The 22944-nt window shown below is 42.5% G+C and overlaps 1 protein-coding gene across 1 annotated transcript in view; it reads left to right on the top strand.

The window, feature by feature from the left end:
* CHRM4 (cholinergic receptor muscarinic 4) overlaps positions 1-21976 on the top strand; it is a 188535-nt gene extending 166559 nt beyond the window's left edge. Inside the window, 2 exon segments of the mRNA XM_078770942.1 lie at positions 20324-20601; positions 20603-21976. Coding sequence (XP_078627068.1) covers positions 20368-20601; positions 20603-21820 — 1452 coding nt within the window. The 5' untranslated portion in view covers positions 20324-20367 and the 3' untranslated portion in view covers positions 21821-21976.
* The last annotated feature ends 968 nt before the right edge of the window (positions 21977-22944 follow it).

The following is a 22944-nucleotide window of genomic DNA, read 5'->3' on the forward strand; positions in this document are numbered from 1 at the left end:
GGAAAGACAAAGACAGTACAGGGGGACCCCGAGGGAAAGACAAAGACAGCACATGGGGACCGCGAGGGAAAGACAAAGACAGTACAGGGGGACCCCGAGGGAAAGACAAAGACAGCACATGGGGACCGCGAGGGAAAGACAGTACAGGGGGACCACGAGGGAAAGACAAAGACAGCACATGGGGACCACGAGGGAAAGACAGCACATGGGGACCACGAGGGAAAGACAAAGACAGCACATGGGGACCGCGAGGGAAAGACAGCACAGGGGGACCGCGAGGGAAAGACAGTACAGGGGGACCACGAGGGAAAGACAAAGACAGCACATGGGGACCGCGAGGGAAAGACAGCACATGGGGACCGCGAGGGAAAGACAGCACAGGGGGACCCGCGTGGGAAAGACAGTGCAGGGGGACCGCGAGGGAAAGACAGCACATGGGGACCGCGAGGAAAAGACAGCACATGGGGACCGCGAGGGAAAGACAGCACAGGGGGACCACAAGGGAAAGACAGCACATGGGGACCACGAGGGAAAGACAGCACATGGGGACCGCAAGGGAAAGACAGCACATGGGGACCGTGAGGGAAAGACAGCACATGGGGACCGCGAGGGAAAGACAGCACATGGGGACCACGAGGGAAAGACAGCACATGGGGACCGCGAGAGAAAGACAAAGACAGTACAGGGGGACCGCGAGGGAAAGACAAAGACACTACAGGGGGACCACGAGGGAAAGACAAAGACAGCACATGGGGACCGCGAGGGAAAGACAGTACAGGGGGACCACGAGGGAAAGACAAAGACAGCACATGGGGACCGCGAGGGAAAGACAGCACATGGGGACCACGAGGGAAAGACAGCACATGGGGACCGCGAGGGAAAGACAGCACAGGGGGACCACGAGGGAAAGACAGCACATGGGGACCACGAGGGAAAGACAGCACATGGGGACCGCAAGGGAAAGACAGCACATGGGGACCGTGAGGGAAAGACAGCACATGGGGACCGCGAGGGAAAGACAGCACATGGGGACCACGAGGGAAAGACAGCACATGGGGACCGCGAGGGAAAGACAAAGACAGTACAGGGGGACCGCGAGGGAAAGACAAAGACACTACAGGGGGACCACGAGGGAAAGACAAAGACAGCACATGGGGTCCGCGAGGGAAAGACAAAGACAGCACATGGGGATCGCGAGGGAAAGACAGCACAGGGGGACCGCGAGGGAAAGACAGTACAGGGGGACCACGAGGGAAAGACAAAGACAGCACATGGGGACCGCGAGGGAAAGACAGCACATGGGGACCACGAGGGAAAGACAGCACAGGGGGACCGCGAGGGAAAGACAGCACATGGGGACCGCGAGGGAAAGACAGCACATGGGGACCGCGAGGGAAAGACAGCACATGGGGACCACGAGGGAAAGACAGGACATGGGGACCACGAGGGAAAGACAGCACATGAGGACCGCGAGGGAAAGACAGCACATGGGGACCACGAGGGAAAGACAGCACATGGGGACCGCGAGGGAAAGAGCACAGGGGACCCCCCCCTGCCCCCCCCCCTCCCCAAAATAAAATAGTCTGTCCCTTACCATAACCTCTCAAGCTTTGTACAAACCTTTGTCTGTAATGATCACTGAATGCTGTGGACTGGAGTCACAGGTGGCAGTGGTGTAGACGCATTACACTCTTATCTCCAATCTGAAACACACACTTGGTTCATTAGCTGGTGAGTCGGAGGATGACGATGAATAGCGACTAACTGTATAAGACAACAAATGCCTTATGGGCTGGTAAACCTGGCTTACTGGATTACCTGATTACTTTGTGCTTATTTAAGTAATTTTGATGATTTCCTGGGTGCCTTAAACCTAGGTATACACACTGAAAATATCTCTCTAGGTTGGCTACTATTCGACAGAGCCATTTTTGTGGATCAGGATGTCACCTTGGGATGCCATCTTGGACTTGTCAATAAATAATTAACTGATGGTAATTTTTAGTGATTCAATTGGCTTCCTTGGGCCCTAAAACCTAGGGTTAGACACCAAAACCACCTTTCGAGGTTGAATAATAATTGAGATATGGCCATTTTAAGCTCTTGGCGGCCATCTTGGACGCCATCTTGAAAATGACCCCTTTCCGGAAGTCAGATGTTACTAGATTTTTAGTATGTTATTTAGCATGCCCAATGGCACCAGAATCCATTGAAAAACCTTTTGTATCAATTTTTGGGGGGTTCAACCATATATTGACCCCTTTTTTTTTCTTTTGCTTTTTTTCTATACTGAATCGAGGCTCGTGAAAGAGCTGACAACCACGAGGGAAAGACAGCACAGGGGGACCACGAGGGAAAGACAAAGACAGCACATGGGGACCGCGAGGGAAAGACAAAGACAGCACATGGGTACCGCGAGGGAAAGACAAAGACAGTACAGGGGGACCCCGAGGGAAAGACAAAGACAGCACATGGGGACCGCGAGGGAAAGACAGTACAGGGGGACCACGAGGGAAAGACAAAGACAGCACATGGGGACCGCGAGGGAAAGACAGCACATGGGGACCGCGAGGAAAAGACAGCACAGGGGGACCGCGTGGGAAAGACAGTGCAGGGGGACCGCGAGGGAAAGACAGCACATGGGGACCCCGAGGGAAAGACAGCACATGGGGACCACGAGGGAAAGACAGCACATGGGGACCGCGAGGGAAAGACAGCACAGGGGGACCACGAGGGAAAGACAGCACATGGGGACCACGAGGGAAAGACAGCACATGGGGACTGCAAGGGAAAGACAGCACATGGGGACCGCGAGGGAAAGACAGCACATGGGGACCACGAGGGAAAGACAGCACATGGGGACCGTGAGGGAAAGACAAAGACAGTACAGGGGGGCCGCGAGGGAAAGACAAAGACAGTACAGGGGGACCACGAGGGAAAGACAAAGACCGCACATGGGGACCGCGAGGGAAAGACAGTACAGGGGGACCATGAGGGAAAGACAAAGACAGCACATGGGGACCGCGAGGGAAAGACAGCACATGCGGACCACAAGGGAAAGACAAAGACAGCACATGGGGACCGCGAGGGAAAGACAGCACAGGGGGACCGCGAGGGAAAGACAGTACAGGGGGACCACGAGGGAAAGACAAAGACAGCACATGGGGACCGCGAGGGAAAGACAGCACATGGGGACCACGAGGGAAAGACAGCACAGGGGGACCGCGAGGGAAAGACAGCACATGGGGACAGCGAGGGAAAGACAGCACATGGGGACCGCGAGGGAAAGACAGCACATGGGGACCACGAGGGAAAGACAGCACATGGGGACCGCGAGGGAAAGACAGCACAGGGGGGCCACGAGGGAAAGACAGCACATGGGGACCGCGAGGGAAAGACAGCACATGGGGACCGTGAGGGAAAGACAGCACATGGGGACCGCGAGGGAAAGACAGCACATGGGGACCGCGAGGGAAAGACAGCACATGGGGACCACGAGGGAAAGACAGCACATGGGGACCATGAGGGAAAGACAGCACAGGGGGACCACGAGGGAAAGACAAAGACAGCACAGGCGGACCATGAGGGAAAGACAAAGACAGTACAGGGGGACCACGAGGGAAAGACAGTACAGGGGGACCACGAGGGAAAGACAAAGACAGCACATGGGGACCGCGAGGGAAAGACAGCACATGGGGACCGCGAGGGAAAGACAGCACATGGGGACCGCGAGGGAAAGACAGCACATGGGGACCGCGAGGGAAAGACAGCACATGGGGACCACGAGGGAAAGACAGCACAGGGGGACCGGGAGGGAAAGACAGCACAGGGGGACCATGAGGGAAAGACAGCACGAAGGCACCCTCTATATGTTTATGATGATGTCATAGGTGCCTTCACTCTGCCATCATAAAGGGAGAAATAGAATGCTTGATCCGACCAGTATGAATTTTATTGAGCATGTTCTACGGATAAATTGGTCGAGAAAAAAAATTAATGACGTCATCGATCACATGATTCGGCAGCCTTTTTTTTTTTTTTTACGGCGTAGCCTGTGGGGCAATGCCGTCTGGAGCAGCGTTTGTCCGTCCTGTGCATGTGTTCCTCAACAAACGTCCACCAATCAGAGCTGAGGATCTAGTCACATGACAGGGGGAGAGCAGATCCTCCACTCAGCAGATCCAAGCCCGACTACACCGATGTTAGACGATTGGTCTTGTTTTTTTAATAATCTATGTTTTATTTGTATTATTAATGATTGCAAAGCCTACTTTAATTCGGCTTTTTGCTGCGATGGAAGTTGATTTGAGATAAACCTTCAATAATTGTTGTTATTGTTGTTGTTGTTGTCTCAAACAAGTTATTTTATCAATAGTTTTGTCAAGAAATGCCGGGTGCAAAACGGGCCTACACTTACTTGAACTGCTTTGTCTAGACTTGGTTTCTTTAGGAAAGACTGCATGACATCAACAAGATGTTGATTGAGATATTCTAACCGTTATGGGAAGCAAGGAGAAGCTGATATTTCAGGTGTTAACTCTTTACAGAGCCAAAAAGCTGGTGAATGAATCCCTCTGTTGGTCTGATGAAGGTTTAGTGCCCCAAGATGGCAGCTTCTCCTTGCGTCCCACGATGGTTAGCATGTCTAGTTATTCATTCTTCAGGATAGATTTGATGATGGTGCAACGAGCCGCAGTTGGAAAAGCTCTGTTAGCTTGCGATACATTTACTATCTCTGTCAAAACTGAAAAAAGATATGCAATGTTTTCCTGCACAACCCATGTTGGGATTAGATCCAGATGACAACATTTGTTTTGCCATCCAGAGATCTTGTGTGCATTTTACTTGAATCAAAATTCGTAGGTTGCTCGATACATCTTCAGTCATGGAAAGTTAATGATAGGGGATTCATGTGCACTGTGCAGCAAAGTTCTATACCGTACCGTACAGCTCCTTTGTATCACACGAACTTTCTCTTGATATTAAGTGAACTTCTGCCGGAATGTGAGATTAGAAGTTTCATGTTTCTCATGAATAAATTTCTCAGTCATCAGAAGATTGAGTTTTCTGATACTTGCATTCAGCTCCGCACCTCTTTCACTGCGCAATATGAATATCTTCATTACACCACTGCATTATGCGAGTGAGGGTTTGAGTTTTTTTTTACCTTGGCAGGAATGACAAAATCAAGAAGCTGACTTATCTCCTTTTTGTACCTTTCAAAAAGCAGAATCAGCATCACTATGGTGACCAAAATATTCAGCGATTTCTTTCACCAATTCCGAGAGGTACTCTTTCTCAATGCTTCGATAGTTCCTTATAGAAGGAACTATTTGTGGATTTCACTTTGATTGTTCATAACAAGACATGATAATCTGACGTAATAAGTTCATGCATGGTGTAGTTGAAGATGAGGAACTTGGAGCCCCGAGTGAATATTAAATCCAAAGTATGGCCCACTTCATGCGTTGGTCGGTTGGAGATGTTGGTTTAGGGTTACGGTTAGTTGAATTAGGGTTACTAATTATAAAAGACACTCCCATTAAGAAATTGTCGATTTTTTCTATGAAACTGGAAAATTTAAAACCATTTGCATGCAAAGGTGGAGGTCGGTAGACAGCAAGGATGTTAAATTTGAAGAAATATTAATAACATAAATATGTTCAAAAGTCATGTAGTTACATTGTCATTACATTGTCATTACATTGTCATTACAAAAGTCATTACATTGTCCTTTACAGACAATTTCAAGGCTGAATTGAATAGAATTGCAATTCCTCCTTCATGTCCAGTATTAGGAAGTGCCCTTAAGAAAACATATGCATTAGGTGTATATTCAAGTACGACAACGGGATCATGTGCATGTCCCAACTTTCAGTAATGACCATAAAGTCCACATCATCTTACTATAATTCACCAAATGTCCGTCCGTCTGTCCGTCTGTTCGAAGGTACTGCGAAAACGGCTGAACCGATCGCAACGAAATTTTAGGTGGATAATCATGGGACCTCCTGGAGTAAAATAGGCTATATTGTTTTTCCAATTTCAGCTTTGGTCTCCAGCATTTTCAGGTTTGGCATCCCGCATAACGCTATTTTCCCGGGTACCGCACAAACGGCTGCACCGATCGCAACGATTTCCTGGAACCCCTGCAGTATAATCCTACGAGAATTCCCCAAAATAACATGACAAACAACAACACAACAACAACATGCATTTTAAGGCCATTTTCCCTGCTAGAGCGGGGGTTAGCCTTGCGGTCCCCATGACAATCTTCTCCATTTTGCCCTATTTTCTGCATCTCTCCTTGTTAACCCCCTTGCCCGCATTTCTTCTTCCAACATCTTTAGCCAAGTCTTTCTCGGTCTTCCCCGTCCTCTACTTCCTTCTACATTAACTTCCATCACTCTTCTCAACCAGTCACTTTCATCCTTCCTCAACACATGACCAAACCATCTCAACCTGTTCCTCTTCACAGCATCAATCATAGGCTCTAATCCCATCATCTTTCACAATTCATCATTTGTCTTCCTCTCTCTCAACGATACTCCGCACATCCACCGAACCATTCGCATTTTGACCCTTTCCAGCCTTCGTTGCTGCTCTACGTTCATAACCCTTGTCTCGCTCCCATAAATCATAACACCTCTCACACATGCAGCATACACCTTTCCCTTCAGCTTCAACGACACTCCCCTACTCATCAGCACGCCACTCAGTTCCCGAAACTTCTTCCATGCACATCTCACTCTTGCAACCGTTGCCAAGTCTGATCCACCTTCTCCATTCAGCATGTCTCCGAGGTAGCAAAATGTTTTCACACCTTCCAGCCTCACGCCGTCTCCAAGATCCAACTCAACATTTCCTCCATCTGCAGCTCCCTCTGTGCACACCTTACATTTGAATGTAGCTGCCACACTGGTTAATGACCCTCTCAGACCACTGCATTTTTGATGAACCCACTCAGCGCACATTGTACATTGAATGGAGTTCACTCCGACACCCTTCCTGCACACAGCACATGGCCACTTCCCAGTTCTTACCACCTCACCACATGCTTTACCACTTGCCATCACCTTCGTCTTTCCGATATTCACCTTCAGACCTTTTGTCTCCATACATTCCTTCCACTTGTTCATCTTTTCCTTCAGTCCATCCATACTTTCCGCAATCAACACCAGATCAGCTGCATACAACAAGTCCCACGGTAAACCCTCCTTTACGTTCTGAGCCAGCACCTCCATCACAGCTACAAATAGTAGTGGACTTAGTACCGACCCCTGATGCACTCCCACCTTCACCTCAAACTCACCACTGTTCCCGTCCTTCGTCCTTACAGCTGTGCGTGCTCTTTTGTACATTGCCATCACCACTCTGATCAACCATTCCTCCACTCCTAACTTCCTCAATGCCCATGCCAATACTTCGCGTGGAACCGCATCGAATGCTTTCTCCAGATCAACAAACCGAAAAAACAACTTCTTCCTCTTCTCCATGTACTTCTCCTGCACTGCCTCACAATAAAGAGCGCGTCTGTCTTTCCTCTTCCTGGCATAAATCCAAACTGCATTTCGTCGATCTTCACCTTCTTCCTTATCCTCCTCTCCAACACCCTTTCCAATACCTTCATTCCATGCTCCAATAACTTTATCGCTCGGTACGAGCCACACTCCAGAGGGTCACCTTTCCCCTTGTTTAGAGAGACGAGGGTACTCAGTTCCCAAGCCACTGGAATGCGGCCTTCTTTCACCACCAGATTACAGATCTCTGTCATTCTCTTCACACCCCAACTTCCTGCTGCCTTCAACATATCTCCCTTTCACCAAAATAACATGACATGAAAATTAAAAACGGCTGAACAGTATGTCATGAAAATTTCATTGCGGAATTGAGGAAAATCCTGAACTGCCTCGAATGCGGAAGTGGACAGATTACGGCAATGAGCTGGTTTGATAATATCCCAATACACCTGTCATTTAAAACACACAGTACGGGTGTGGATTATTTTGTTAAAGTATCAATTGATGATGGGAAATGAGTGAATACAATTACAATTTTGAATTCGTAATTGTATTCACCCAACCGTACGGAACTTCACATCAGGATTTAAATATTTGTTTATGTCACGAATGTTGTTAAAAGTTTATTTTTTATATTAATGTTATTTCACTTTTAATTGGAGTTATGCTGTTTGGAATTAAAAAAGAGATATCGAGTTCAAGTGAATGACGAAATGCCGTGACGGTTTCTACTCTCTAAACGTCAATTCGCGGATCGCCATATGCAGATTCGCCATTGACTGGGTATGGAACAAACGTACCCGTTTGTTTGCCAACGGCTACGTTTTTCATGGAAGCCCTTCACGAACTTGCTGTCCATGTCTGACGTGCGACTGAAGGTGCTACAGGAATGTGGAATTTATTGCTTTCATGCTTTAGCATTCGCCATTTCTGCATTGTCTGTCTGCTTCTGGCTTCCCACCCGTGCGTAGCACGGGTACCTCACTAGTGTTCTATAATGTAGCAACATGTAGAGAGAGACTTGTTGCTAAAGGAGTGAGCAATTCAAATGCAAATTTTAGAGCCATATTAAACACTTTGGTTGTATCTGGGAATACTCCTTAGATGTTCTTGGTTGATCCTGCATCCGTCTTTATTGTTGAGATGACACAAATATACAAACTTGTAATCACTGCAGCTTACTTCTTCCCTGCTCTTTTACTCTGGTGAGAATTGTGTATCTGGGATAAATCTGCATGAATCAATATTTTTTTCTTGGATTATTGGGGAGTGTCCAATGGTCCAGTAGGTTTACACCAACTTCCTTAAGTCAAAGAAGAGAGGATCGTACATCATGCACTTTTCAGCTGGATTAGGAATACAATTTTGGTGTACTGCACTCTGATGTTCACAAGTAGATGGCCCTGGGTTCGGGTTTACATCTTCTAAGATGAGCAACTTTAGTTGAAATGACCTGCTAGTATTAGCATATAAATATAACTGCGATCCCAGGAATTTGAATAACCTTAGCTGTACATTCAGTCTTGAATGGTACTTTGAATGGTACTATATGCAATGGTTGTAGTTACAGTTCGGTACAGTGCTCAGACTTAAGTTGCAGTCAAAATAACAGTTAATGCCCTTCCACATCAGTACAGTACAAACAATGATGCTGATAATGTCAAGACAAACTCATATAACAGACAGTGCTCCATTAATGTTCCAGATGAACAAACTTGAAGCCGAATGTATTTTTTGATTTTGATTTCAAATATATAAAGCTCTTTCTAACCAATGACAAAGTGACTCATATCACTGATATGAATGTTTAGTACTTTCTCGGTGGGCTAGAAAGTTGAAAATTGGCATTTTCCGGGTAATTCAAAGTCACAATGCCAGAACAAATGCCAAAAACGGTCCATAAGCAAAATATCCACAAATAAAAGTTGGCTGGGAGAGGGGGGAGCTTGAACTGCGCATAATAAAGTGATCGTACTGCTAATTCATTCTTAAGTTAATAGACAATAGACAGTGTGATGTCACCAAGTATGCGATTTCTTGAAAAGTTAGTGTAAGAAGATCAAGCTTTGGGGCCGGATAAATATTGAAGAGTATTGATGGAGATGGCGCAGCAGATCAGCATGATGTTAGCATTCATAAAGTTACATCATGCTTCAACGTGAATCTGAATCAGGCTTACCTTTGCTCATACAACATGATAGCCAATCCTTCACAAATATCCATAATGCTCATACAACATGATAGCCAATCCTTCACAAATATCCATAATGCTCATACAACATGATTGCCCATTCTTCACAAATATCCATGATGCTCATACAACATGATAGCCAATTCTTCATAAATATCCATAATGCTCATACAACATGATAGCCAATTCTTCATAAATATCCATAATGCTCATACAACATGATAGCCAATTCCTCACAAATATCCATGATGCTCATTCAACATGATAGCCAATTCTGCACAAATATCCATAATGCTCATACAACATGATAGCCAATTCTTCACAAATATCCATAATGCTCATACAACATGATAGCCAATTCTTCATAAATATCCATAATGCTCATACAACATGATAGCCAATTCCTCACAAATATCCATAATGCTCATACAACATGATAGCCAATTCTGCACAAATATCCATAATGCTCATACAACATGATAGCCAATTCTTCACAAATATCCATAATGCTCATACAACATGATAGCCAATTCTTCACAAATATCCACAATGCTTATACAACATGATAGCCAATTCTTCATAAATATCCATAATGCTCATACAACATGATAGCCAATTCCTCACAAATATCCATGATGCTCATTCAACATGATAGCCAATTCTGCACAAATATCCATAATGCTCATACAACATGATAGCCAATTCTTCACAAATATCCATAATGCTCATACAACATGATAGCCAATTCTTCACAAATATCCCATAATGCTCATACAACATGATAGCCAATTCTTCACAAATATCCATAATGCTCATACAACATGATAGCCAATTCTTCACAAATATCCATAATGCTCATTCAACATGATAGCCAATCCTTCACAAATATCGATAATGCTCATACAACATGATTGCCCATTGTTCACAAATATCCATAATGCTCATACAACATGATAGCCAATTCTTCACAAATATCCATAATGCTCATTCAACATGATAGCCAATTCTTCACAAATATCCATGATGCTCATACAACATGATAGCCAATTCTTCACAAATATCCATGATGCTCATACAACATGATAGCCAATTCTTCACAAATATCCATAATGCTCATACAACATGATAGTCAATTCTTCACAAATATCCATAATGCTCATACAACATGATTGCCCATTCTTCACAAATACCCATAATGCTCATACAACATGATTGCCCATTCTTCACAAATATCCATGATGCTCATACAACATGATAGCCAATTCTTCACAAATATCCATAATGCTCATACAACATGATAGCCAATTCTTCATAAATATCCATAATGCTCATACAACATGATAGCCAATTCCTCACAAATATCCATAATGCTCATACAACATGATAGCCAATTCTTCACAAATATCCATGATGCTCATACAACATGATTGCCCATTCTTCACAAATATTAATAATGCTCATACAACATGATAGCCAATTCTTCACAAATATCCATAATGCTCATACAACATGATAGCCAATCCTTCACAAATATCCATAATGCTCATACAACATGATTGCCCATTCTTCACAAATATCCATGATGCTCATACAACATGATTGCCCATTCTTCACAAATATCCATGATGCTCATACAACATGACAGCCAATTCTTCACAAATATCCATAATGCTCATACAACATGATTGCCCATTCTTCAAAAATATCCATGATGCTCATACAACATGATAGCCAATCCTTCACAAACATCCATGATGCTCATACAACATGATAGCCAATTCTTCACAAATATCCATAATGCTCATACAACATGATTGCCCATTCTTCACAAATATCCATGATGCTCATACAACATGATTGCCCATTCTTCACAAATACCCATGATGCTCATACAACATGATAGCCAATTCTTCACAAATATCCATGATGCTCATACAACATGATAGCCAATTCTTCACAAATATCCATGATGCTCATACAACATGATTGCCCATTCTTCACAAATATCCATGATGCTCATACAACATGATTGCCCATTCTTCACAAATATCCATGATGCTCATACAACATGATTGCCCATTCTTCACAAATATGCATAATGCTCATACAACATGATAGCCAATTCTTCACAAATATCCATAATGCTCATACAACATGATAGCCAATTCTTCACAAATATCCATGATGCTCATACAACATGATAGCCAATTCTTCACAAATATCCATGATGCTCATTCAACATGATAGCCAATTCTTCACAAATATCCATAATGCTCATACAACATGATAGCCAATTCTTCACAGATATCCATGATGCTCATTCAACATGATAGCCAATTCTTCACAAATATCCATAATGCTCATACAACATGATAGCCAATTCTTCACAAATATCCATGATGCTCATTCAACATGATAGCCAATTCTTCACAAATATCCATAATGCTCATACAACATGATAGCCAATTCTTCACAAATATCCATGATGCTCATTCAACATGATAGCCAATTCTTCACAAATATCCATAATGCTCATACAACATGATAGCCAATTCTTCACAAATATCCATGATGCTCATTCAACATGATAGCCAATTCTTCACAAATATCCATAATGCTCATACAACATGATAGCCAATTCTTCACAAATAGCCATGATGCTCATACAACATGATTGCCCATTCTTCACAAATATTAATAATGCTCATACAACATGATAGCCAATTCTTCACAAATATCCATGATGCTCATTCAACATGATAGCCAATTCTTCACAAATATCCATAATGCTCATACAACATGATAGCCAATTCTTCACAAATATCCATGATGCTCATTCAACATGATAGCCAATTCTTCACAAATATCCATAATGCTCATACAACATGATAGCCAATTCTTCACAAATATCCATGATGCTCATTCAACATGATAGCCAATTCTTCACAAATATCCATAATGCTCATACAACATGATAGCCAATTCTTCACAAATAGCCATGATGCTCATACAACATGATTGCCCATTCTTCACAAATATTAATAATGCTCATACAACATGATAGCCAATTCTTCACAAATATCCATAATGCTCATACAACATGATAGCCAATCCTTCACAAATATCCATAATGCTCATACAACATGATTGCCCATTCTTCACAAATATCCATGATGCTCATACAACATGATTGCCCATTCTTCACAAATATCCATGATGCTCATACAACATGATAGCCAATTCTTCACAAATATCCATAATGCTCATACAACATGATTGCCCATTCTTCAAAAATATCCATGATGCTCATACAACATGATAGCCAATCCTTCACAAACATCCATGATGCTCATACAACATGATAGCCAATTCTTCACAAATATCCATAATGCTCATACAACATGATTGCCCATTCTTCACAAATATCCATGATGCTCATACAACATGATTGCCCATTCTTCACAAATACCCATGATGCTCATACAACATGATAGCCAATTCTTCACAAATATCCATGATGCTCATACAACATGATAGCCAATTCTTCACAAATATCCATGATGCTCATACAACATGATTGCCCATTCTTCACAAATATCCATGATGCTCATACAACATGATTGCCCATTCTTCACAAATATCCATGATGCTCATACAACATGATTGCCCATTCTTCACAAATATGCATAATGCTCATACAACATGATAGCCAATTCTTCACAAATATCCATAATGCTCATACAACATGATAGCCAATTCTTCACAAATATCCATGATGCTCATACAACATGATAGCCAATTCTTCACAAATATCCATGATGCTCATTCAACATGATAGCCAATTCTTCACAAATATCCATAATGCTCATACAACATGATAGCCAATTCTTCACAGATATCCATGATGCTCTTCAACATGATAGCCAATTCTTCACAAATATCCATAATGCTCATACAACATGATAGCCAATTCTTCACAAATATCCATGATGCTCATTCAACATGATAGCCAATTCTTCACAAATATCCATAATGCTCATACAACATGATAGCCAATTCTTCACAAATATCCATGATACTCATTCAACATGATAGCCAATTCTTCACAAATATCCATAATGCTCATACAACATGATAGCCAATTCTTCACAAATATCCATAATGCTCATACAACATGATAGCCAATTCTTCACAAATATCCATAATGCTCATACAACATGATAGCCAATTCTTCACAAATATCCATAATGCTCATACAACATGATAGCCAATTCTTCACAAATATCCATAATGCTCATACAACATGATAGCCAATTCTTCACAAATATCCATGATGCTCATTCAACATGATAGCCAATTCTTCACAAATATCCATAATGCTCATACAACATGATAGCCAATTCTTCACAAATATCCATGATGCTCATTCAACATGATAGCCAATTCTTCACAAATATCCATGATGCTCATACAACATGATAGCCAATTCTTCACAAATATCCATAATGCTCATACAACATGATAGCCAATTCTTCACAAATATCCATAATGCTCATACAACATGATAGCCAATTCTTCACAAATATCCATAATGCTCATACAACATGATAGCCAATTCTTCACAAATACCCATGATGCTCATACAACATGATAGCCAATTCTTCACAAATATCCATAATGCTCATACAACATGATAGCCAATTCTTCACAAATATCCATGATGCTCATTCAACATGATAGCCAATTCTTCACAAATATCCATAATGCTCATACAACATGATAGCCAATTCTTCACAAATATCCATGATGCTCATTCAACATGATAGCCAATTCTTCACAAATATCCACATTAATGATGTCTTCCAGGGTGTAAAGACTTTTAGTAAATGTAAGCTAATTCCCTATTTCTGGATATAAAATGGTTGGAAAGTTTATCTTGTTTCTTGACGATGCTGCATTAGCTATTTCATACCTATGATGCATATAACCTGAAATTTGTTATATCGCTCCCCAGACAAAGGGTCCAACGTATCGACATACCCAAGCTTCGGGACAATTTTGGACCCCGATTCTTTGGCCATGCCAAAGCACATCCCCCCACCTTCCCACCTTCCCATGCCTCCTTCCCCCAAGCCCTCTCCCTCCCACAGATCTCTCGATGTCCCTGTTCTCTGCTGTTGGACTTGTGTGCTTCCCTCTCTCTCCCCCGTATTGTCTCCCGCTCCCTTTTTTGTATGTTTTGTGTGTCCGTTTGTTTGATCTTTTGTCATCGATGTGAGCTCTTACACTAGTGAGGTACCTTATTAACAAAAATGCCAAGGACCGTTACACTGTGGACAAAAGCACAATTTTTTCACCAAAGCTTTGCCCATGTATAAGGATCAAAAAGAGGGTAAGCTCCAAAAAATCTGATGACAGGAAGTGTATTTAATGACGTCATAATGACGTCACAATAGACTAACAAGATATTAGCGCAAATTAATGTATAACATAAGGTTGTGAAGTACTGTGCCAAGATTTTGTCATTAATTTAATATTTCAAGAAACAGGTAATTGATATATAAGCCTTTTTAAGCTCACTATGTTGCAGTGATGTCATTACTCAAATGTGTAAAAAAATAAAATAAATAAAACAAAACAAATGAAAATAAAACATAAGAATTAGGGGATAAATGCAAGGGTGCCCGGTCTCAAATGTGATTTAAGACCATGTTCAAACAATACATTCCCTGGAATATACACAATCTTAGTCTAGCTATTCAAATTTAGAAATGCAAGAAACCAATAAAAGTATTTATGAATTTTCTATCAAATTACAGCATTGTAACGTATAATATTGGTTTGGATATTGTACTTTTTATGCTTATGTGGACTATTTCCTTTCAATTTCAGGTCATCATGAATTGGAGTGCTTGTATAATCTGCAAGAAAACTACACTGGAAAAACTATCTTGTCCACAGAAAGGATTTAAACGTAATGCCAGAGAAGTATACGCTGCATTCCTGGGAAATGTTGAGGAGTTCAGAAAAATAAATGCACTGCCAGTTGATGTAGAATATCTAACAGAAGGAACAGTATAAACTTTTGTGAAAAATAATGCCTCATGGCATCGTTCTTGCCATCAGAAATTCAACAATTCCAAACTCAACAGACAAGTAATGAGGAAAAGAAAACATGAAGCCGAAGCTCTTGAGATGCGACGGTCAAAGCAGCAGTCGGTATTTGATGCCAAGTGTGTGTGCATCTTCTGTGAAAAAACAGGCGACCAAAAATTACACAACTTCCAAACATTTGGCGCTGATCAGTCCCTCAGAAAGATGGCAACTGATATGGAGGATGACCAACTCTTGCACAAAATAACAGGGGGTGATTTAATCGCCCTAGAAGCCGAGTACCACCTGAACTGTTTAACACGATACAGAAACTGACATCGGGCTCATCGCCGTGAAGGTGTTTCTTCCAACACGGAAAGAGAACGAGCAGATGCCAGGGCGTTTGTGGAGTTGGTGTCTTATGTTGAGTTTGCCGTTGAGGATGGGACATACCTGTTCAAGTTTTCAGATCTTCATGAGATGTATGAACACCGTCTTCAAAATCTTGGGCATGATGTGTCAATTAACAAGAGCCGGTTGAAAAGCAGGCTTCTTGAGCACTTTGCCGACACCGGTGTGCAAGAACAGACAGATGGCAAGAACATTGTTCTTGTATTTCCAGAAGGCATGCAACAAATGCTGAAAGATGCTCTGCATGAACATGACTATCAATCAGAAGCGCTACTTTTTGCAAAAGTAGCAAAAATATGCAGAGAAGAAATGTTTGGAGAAACACATTTCAAGTTTTCTGGCAGTTTCCCCCCTAAGTGCCAGACAATGCTTCCCAGTCTTACACTCCTGTCATCAATGATCCTTTATGGACCAAACTTGAAGAGCGATGTTAATGACACACAGGCTTCTCAAACAATCGCCCAGTTGTTCCTCCACAATTCAAAGAAAAGGTGCACGAAACTGGCTACTCCCAAACGACAGTCTTCTGAGAGAGAACCTCCACTTCCAGTCATTGGCTTGAATATCCACACATTGACAAGGAACAGAACACTCAGTGATCAACTGGCTAAACTAGGGTTGAGCATCTCATACAGCTGGGTTCTGCAACTGGAGAATAAATTGTCATCTGCAATGTGTGACCAATTCACTGTTGACCAAATTGTGTGCCCATCTATTCTCAGGAAAGGTGTCTTCACTGTTTGTGCACTGGATAACATCGACCATAATCCCTCTTCCACTACAGCCAAAGGATCGTTCCATGGAAGTGGTATAAGTGTCATCCAATTTCCTACACAAGATAATCTCGGACGTGTTCGGGTGGAAACTTGCTTTCTTCCTGCAAATCCAAATGAGAAACCTCACCTTCTAGATTCGTTTAGCATAATTCAATCAGTACATCTGAAAGCATCAAATACCAGTGTACCACAGGTCATCATGACACCTGTAAATGGGAGGCTTGAAGAAGCAAAAGAAAAGGAGGAGAAATGGCTTCAGCATGCTTCCAAGCTTCTCGACGGGAATGCAAGTGAGAAGGGAGACACTATCTCATGGGCTGCCTATCATGCATCTCAGCAATCACCTCTGCTCAATCCCCCTGCCTTGATTGCTCTTCTACCACTATTTCAAGAGAAGGCAGACTCACCAGCCATGATCAAGCACGCCATGAACATATTGAAGTCCATCACAGAGTTCCTCAACCCTGGCCAGATTCCAGTACTCACTTGTGACTGTCCAATTTTTGCGAACTGCAAGTATATTCAATGGACCTGGCCTGCAACTCACAGTGAAAATGAATTCCTGATCATGTTTGGCGGGTTCCATTTGGAGAAGGCCTTGTGGAATGCACTGGGAGATTTCCTAGATCAGAGTGGCTGGACTGTAGCTCTAACTGATTCAGGTGTAGCAACATCTGGTACAGCTAACTCTTTCATCAATGCCGCTCATGTGACACGGACACGACATGCCCACCAAGTGACTGCCTCAGCTCTATCACGGTTACAACAAGAAGCATATGAGCAAGCTGCTGTGTCCAGTGTCAGTGAGACATTTGAGGCCTGGAGACTGGCTATGGCAAAGAAAAGTCCGACTTTCCAGTACTGGGACATAGTGCTGCGAACAGAGATCTTGATCATGATATTCATTTGTGCGCACAGAGAGAAAGACTTTCTTCTCTATGTTGAGTCTCTTCAAAGTCTCATGTTTCTATTTTTTGCACTGGACCACTACAACTACTGCCGTTGGGTTTCCGTCCACCTCCAAGACATGCAATCCTTGCCAGCCGCTCTAACAAAGGACTTCCAGAAGCACTGGGTTGTGAACAAAACACAAAAGAGGTTTTCCGCGCTTCCCATCGATCAAGTCCACGAACAAGAGAATGCCAAAGTAAAAGGCAAGGGTGGAGCTGTGGGCCTAACCGAAAATCCAGATGCCTTCCGACGCTGGATGATAGCTGGTCCAGAGCAAGCCAGGCTGCTGACACAATTTGAAAGTGACGACCTACCTGAAGAGGACCCTGAAGTAAAGTACCAACATCATGAAGAAGGTCAATCAGTGCAAGCAGCCTTTCAAAATCAAACTAACAGCCTCATCCAGACGATCAGTGAATACGGTAATCCTTTCCTTGATGATCATTCTGACTTGGTGGTCTTGCACTCTCGTGACTGTGCCGATGAATCACTTGTGGCGACAGTTCAGAGTATCGAGGCATTAGGTTCTGAGCAGTACCAAACATTCAGACGGGAAGTCTTCATCGATAAAACAAAATCCATTCATGCACCAATCAAGAAGAATTCGCTCCCGCTCTTCAAGACACCAATGAAGGCACCGACACTATAGCTATCACACTTATCCCAGTTCTGTATGTTTTTATTTTGAAGAATGAATTACTTGCGTGAGGAAGGGGGAGCTGTCACTGTGTGTTTTTAACAAGGTAATAAAAATAATGATAGAAGAAACAACATGTAGGCCGATATGCTAATATTCTTTCGCATCTCAAGGAATCACTGCTACAAAATGGGACAGAATCACGAGTATTTGTATAATGTATATGCATATACATTTGATGCAACATATATAATTTTGTGTCATTTACCCTTTTATTAAACCAGCTAACGACATAATGATGAAGTGTAACTAATAATAGCTCAGTCTAAATTACTGAAAAAAAATGCTCTCGTGGTGTTTTAAATTCTGTAACTCAACGGTGGTGCCAGACGGAGCCTGGTGTTGGCTTAGCGGTTAGGGTGCCGGCTTGGGATCCTAGGATCCTGGGTTCGAATCCCGGTCGATCGCTGAATTAACGCCAGGGGGGTTGACTCAGCCTGTCATCCTTCCGAGGTCGGCAAATTGAGTACCAGCTTGCTAGGATGAATGATCACTGTGTGTACCCCGATTTAGAATAGGTACATCGTATCCCTGCGCATCCTAAGAGCGTGACCAAGGGTTGGCGTCAGGAAGGGCATCCAGCCATAAAAACATTGCCTCAAACAGGGGACCATGATTGTCATGGGGCCCGCAAGGCTAACTCCTGCTCTAGCGGGGAAAATGGCCTTAAAACGATCATTCATTCATTCATTCAACGGGAAGATTATTATGAACTCTCGATATGTGGATGTTAACTAATCAAACGAATTTGTGTGCAGACGAATCTCACAGTTTTTTTTTTTACTGGATGACATCAGAATGATCTTTTAAACATTGTCTAAGAAGAAAAATGACAATTGCAGTGAATTCCTTGACCTCGGAAACATATATTTTGATGTTAAAATGCACTTAACACCTTAGTTCAAAGTCATTGATTTTTTTAAATATATGATTACATAATAATTAGCTGATGACGTCATAATGACGTCAGATATTACACTTCCCATCATCATTTTTTTTGGAGCTTACTTTTTTTCTAGAAGGTATACCATGGAGATGCTTTGGTGAAAAAATTGTGCTTTTGTCCACCGTGTAACGACATTTTCACTATGGTACCCCACTACACGAGCCTCGATGTTGTACACACAAAAAAAAAATTTGTTTTTTTTTAAAACAAAGAAAAAACCACAAAACACAATAGCACTAATTTTCTACTTCACCGATTGTAAATGGACGTACAGTACCTTTGTCCTCCGTTTATACTCCGCTATGGACACGGGGTCGTGTGTGTGTGTGTGTGTGTGTGTGTGTGTGTGTGTGCAAATTGCTGATGTCACTAAACACCCTCCAGACACTACCATGTAATATGGTAGTGGTAATTCAATCCAATAAGCAGCAGATATGAGTTTCTTCTGAGAAAATTAAAAAGTAGTTGATAGCAATACACCCCTCTGAGCCGCACCTACCTTTTAAGGTAGCTCCCATCTAAAAAATGCATTCTCACAACATTTGAAATAGGTTGTAGTCAAATGTCGTGAAAATATTGCTTTATATGGATTTTGAAACATCAAGAAAATGACAAATACTTATTAAACAGTTCCCGACATGTTTAACTAATAGAACTCTTGATCTATGTTGTTATAAGGAGTATAACTTTTTCTGCAAGTTGTTTGTCTGAAATCCATGTTATTGTTGTTTCCGGCAGGATGTAGTGCATCACATCAGAATCCTGCAGGCCAACAACTTGTGATGGAGATTGCCGAAGTCCAAGGTGCTGCAAATTTCAATATATCCAACGGAAGCACTGGTAACGAAGGCCAGGATGTGTACAGAACAGTAGAGATTGTGCTCATTTCCACCGTGGCAGGATCCCTAAGCCTGGTCACAGTTGTAGGCAACATTTTGGTAATGCTGTCCATTCATGTGAACCGACAGCTTAAGACTGTGAATAACTACTTCCTGTTCAGTCTGGCTTGTGCTGACTTTTTTTATCGGTGTTTTCTCCATGAATCTTTACACGGTCTACATTATCAAACGTTCTTGGACCTTGGGAGCCGTTGTGTGTGATTTATGGCTGGCTTTAGATTACGTGGTAAGCAACGCATCAGTCATGAATTTGCTCATCATCAGCTTTGACCGATACTTCTGCGTTACCAAGCCGCTCTCGTACCCAGCAAGGAGAACCACCAAGACAGCAGGATTGATGATCGCCGCGGCTTGGATATTGTCGTTCATCCTTTGGGCACCGGCTATCCTATTCTGGCAGTTTATTGTTGGCAAGAGGACGGTGCTTGAAGACCAATGCCACATCCAGTTCCTGTCGAACCCTTTCGTCACTTTCGGAACGGCCATTGCCGCATTCTACCTGCCTGTAGTCATAATGACGGTCCTGTACGTGCACATCTCCTTGGCAAGCCGCAGCCGCATCAGACGTCGAAATAAGGAGAAATGCCGAGAGACAACCTTCCACAACGGTTTCTTAAGTAAGTGGAGATTGTTGAGACGTGGTTGCGCCAGCTCGAGCGGGGTGCCAAAGATACCCAAAGTCGTTTCACTCAAAAATGGGGACGTTGAATGCAAAGATAATGTGAAGGTGAAAGGTCAAAGAGAAGAAAAAATTTCCAATGAATCTACATCACTCAGCCTCATGGCATCCAACCCCAAAGAGGACCAAACTACTGAAGGTCAGGCAGATAGCAATGAATGCAAGAACCGTGTTGGTAATGCTGACGGTAGCAACCGGCAACAGTTTTCTCTGACAAAACAGTCAAAGGTGAAAATTGTCACAAAGGTGGACTGCCGAGATGGATGCATCACTGCTGTTGAGGTGGTGCCCGATTATCAAAGCCAGACACCACAGCAGGATAAGCCGAACAGCGTGGCCAGGAAGTTTGCGAACATCGCTCGGAATCAGGTGCAGAAACGCCGCAAGGTGGCGGCTCGAGAGAAGAAGGTGACGCGCACCATTTTTGCCATCCTCCTCGTGTTCATCATCACCTGGACGCCTTACAACGTCATGGTTCTCATCAACATTTTTTGCTCCAAGTGCATTCCAGACACAATGTGGAGAATCGGTTACTGGCTGTGCTACATAAACAGTACCATCAACCCTGCCTGCTACGCTCTTTGCAACGCCACCTTCAAGAAAACCTTCAAGCACTTACTTCTTTGTCAATACAAGAAGATTGGACATATTAGATAGAGGGTGAAATGCTGGAAACTCACTTGGGAAACACTAAGCCATCTGCAAGTATTGGCTGGGAGCCACGTGGTAGGAAGAGTAGAAATTAAAGACTTATGTGGCATGAAATTTCTCACGCAAGAAAATGCAACCATCTATTGTGAAAATCAACACTTTCTTCTCCCAATTCTCCCAAGCGCGTAACATCATATGGATAATAAATACCAAATATTTTCTTGGATGTGTATAATGAATATTGCTGTATTGCACTTGTATAAAGTTGCTTTTACATAAAGATAAATGTACCGCAACACATAACACACACAACACATGCTTAAAGACAGAGTGTATTGTCTGAAGAAAACAATTACACAGGATAAAAAGTTTTTTTTTTTTTAAATAAGGTAAATTAACTGTGTAAATGTTTTGGATTCATTCACAGATGTAACCGATGATGATGCACGTTGTGGAACACTGGCTTTTAATGTTATACTTTGTTCATACCTTGTGAGATTCGATGCAACAGATGTCCCTGTCATTCAGTGATGCTATGTAATAAGTCTGGGTGCATCTTCAGGGTAGATGTCTCAGCCATTCCTTTGTGAATGTATCTGACCTTTTTCATGCGATGCTGCTGTTAATCACACGCTGTACGCACAGTATACCTTCAGCTGTAAATGGCGATATCCAATTCCCTCCTGCAATAGCAGGAATCCGTAAGATGGTGTTTGATGACCAATTCGTAACAAAGACTGTTTCAACACAGTACGCCTACTGTTTGAAATGTACATGTGCGGCTCGTACAGCCATCACAATCAATCACGAATCTTAGTGAATCAATATGATTTCCTAACTTTAATATACAAATAAAGATGGCTGGGTATTTTTGTGTTATCTGTTTTTCTGATGCATTAAAATTCACAAAAAGATTTAAGTTGTCTAAAATTTGTTGTCTAAAAAAATTAATAAGTAAAAATACTAAATGCTTGAAAACACCTAAAAGTGGATTTTCTTTCTACATCAGGCCCTTTAAAGTCCTATAACATTATCCATATTTTACTTCAATATTCTGCCTACAAAGTAGATTTCAGTCTTTTTGTCAACCTGTGCTCATATCGTGTGAGAAGAATAGGCCATCTTGTGCT

This window comes from Myxine glutinosa, chromosome 1 (assembly GCF_964187855.1).
Source record: "Myxine glutinosa chromosome 1, kmMyxGlut1.1, whole genome shotgun sequence".
Lineage (NCBI taxonomy): Eukaryota > Metazoa > Chordata > Myxini > Myxiniformes > Myxinidae > Myxine > Myxine glutinosa.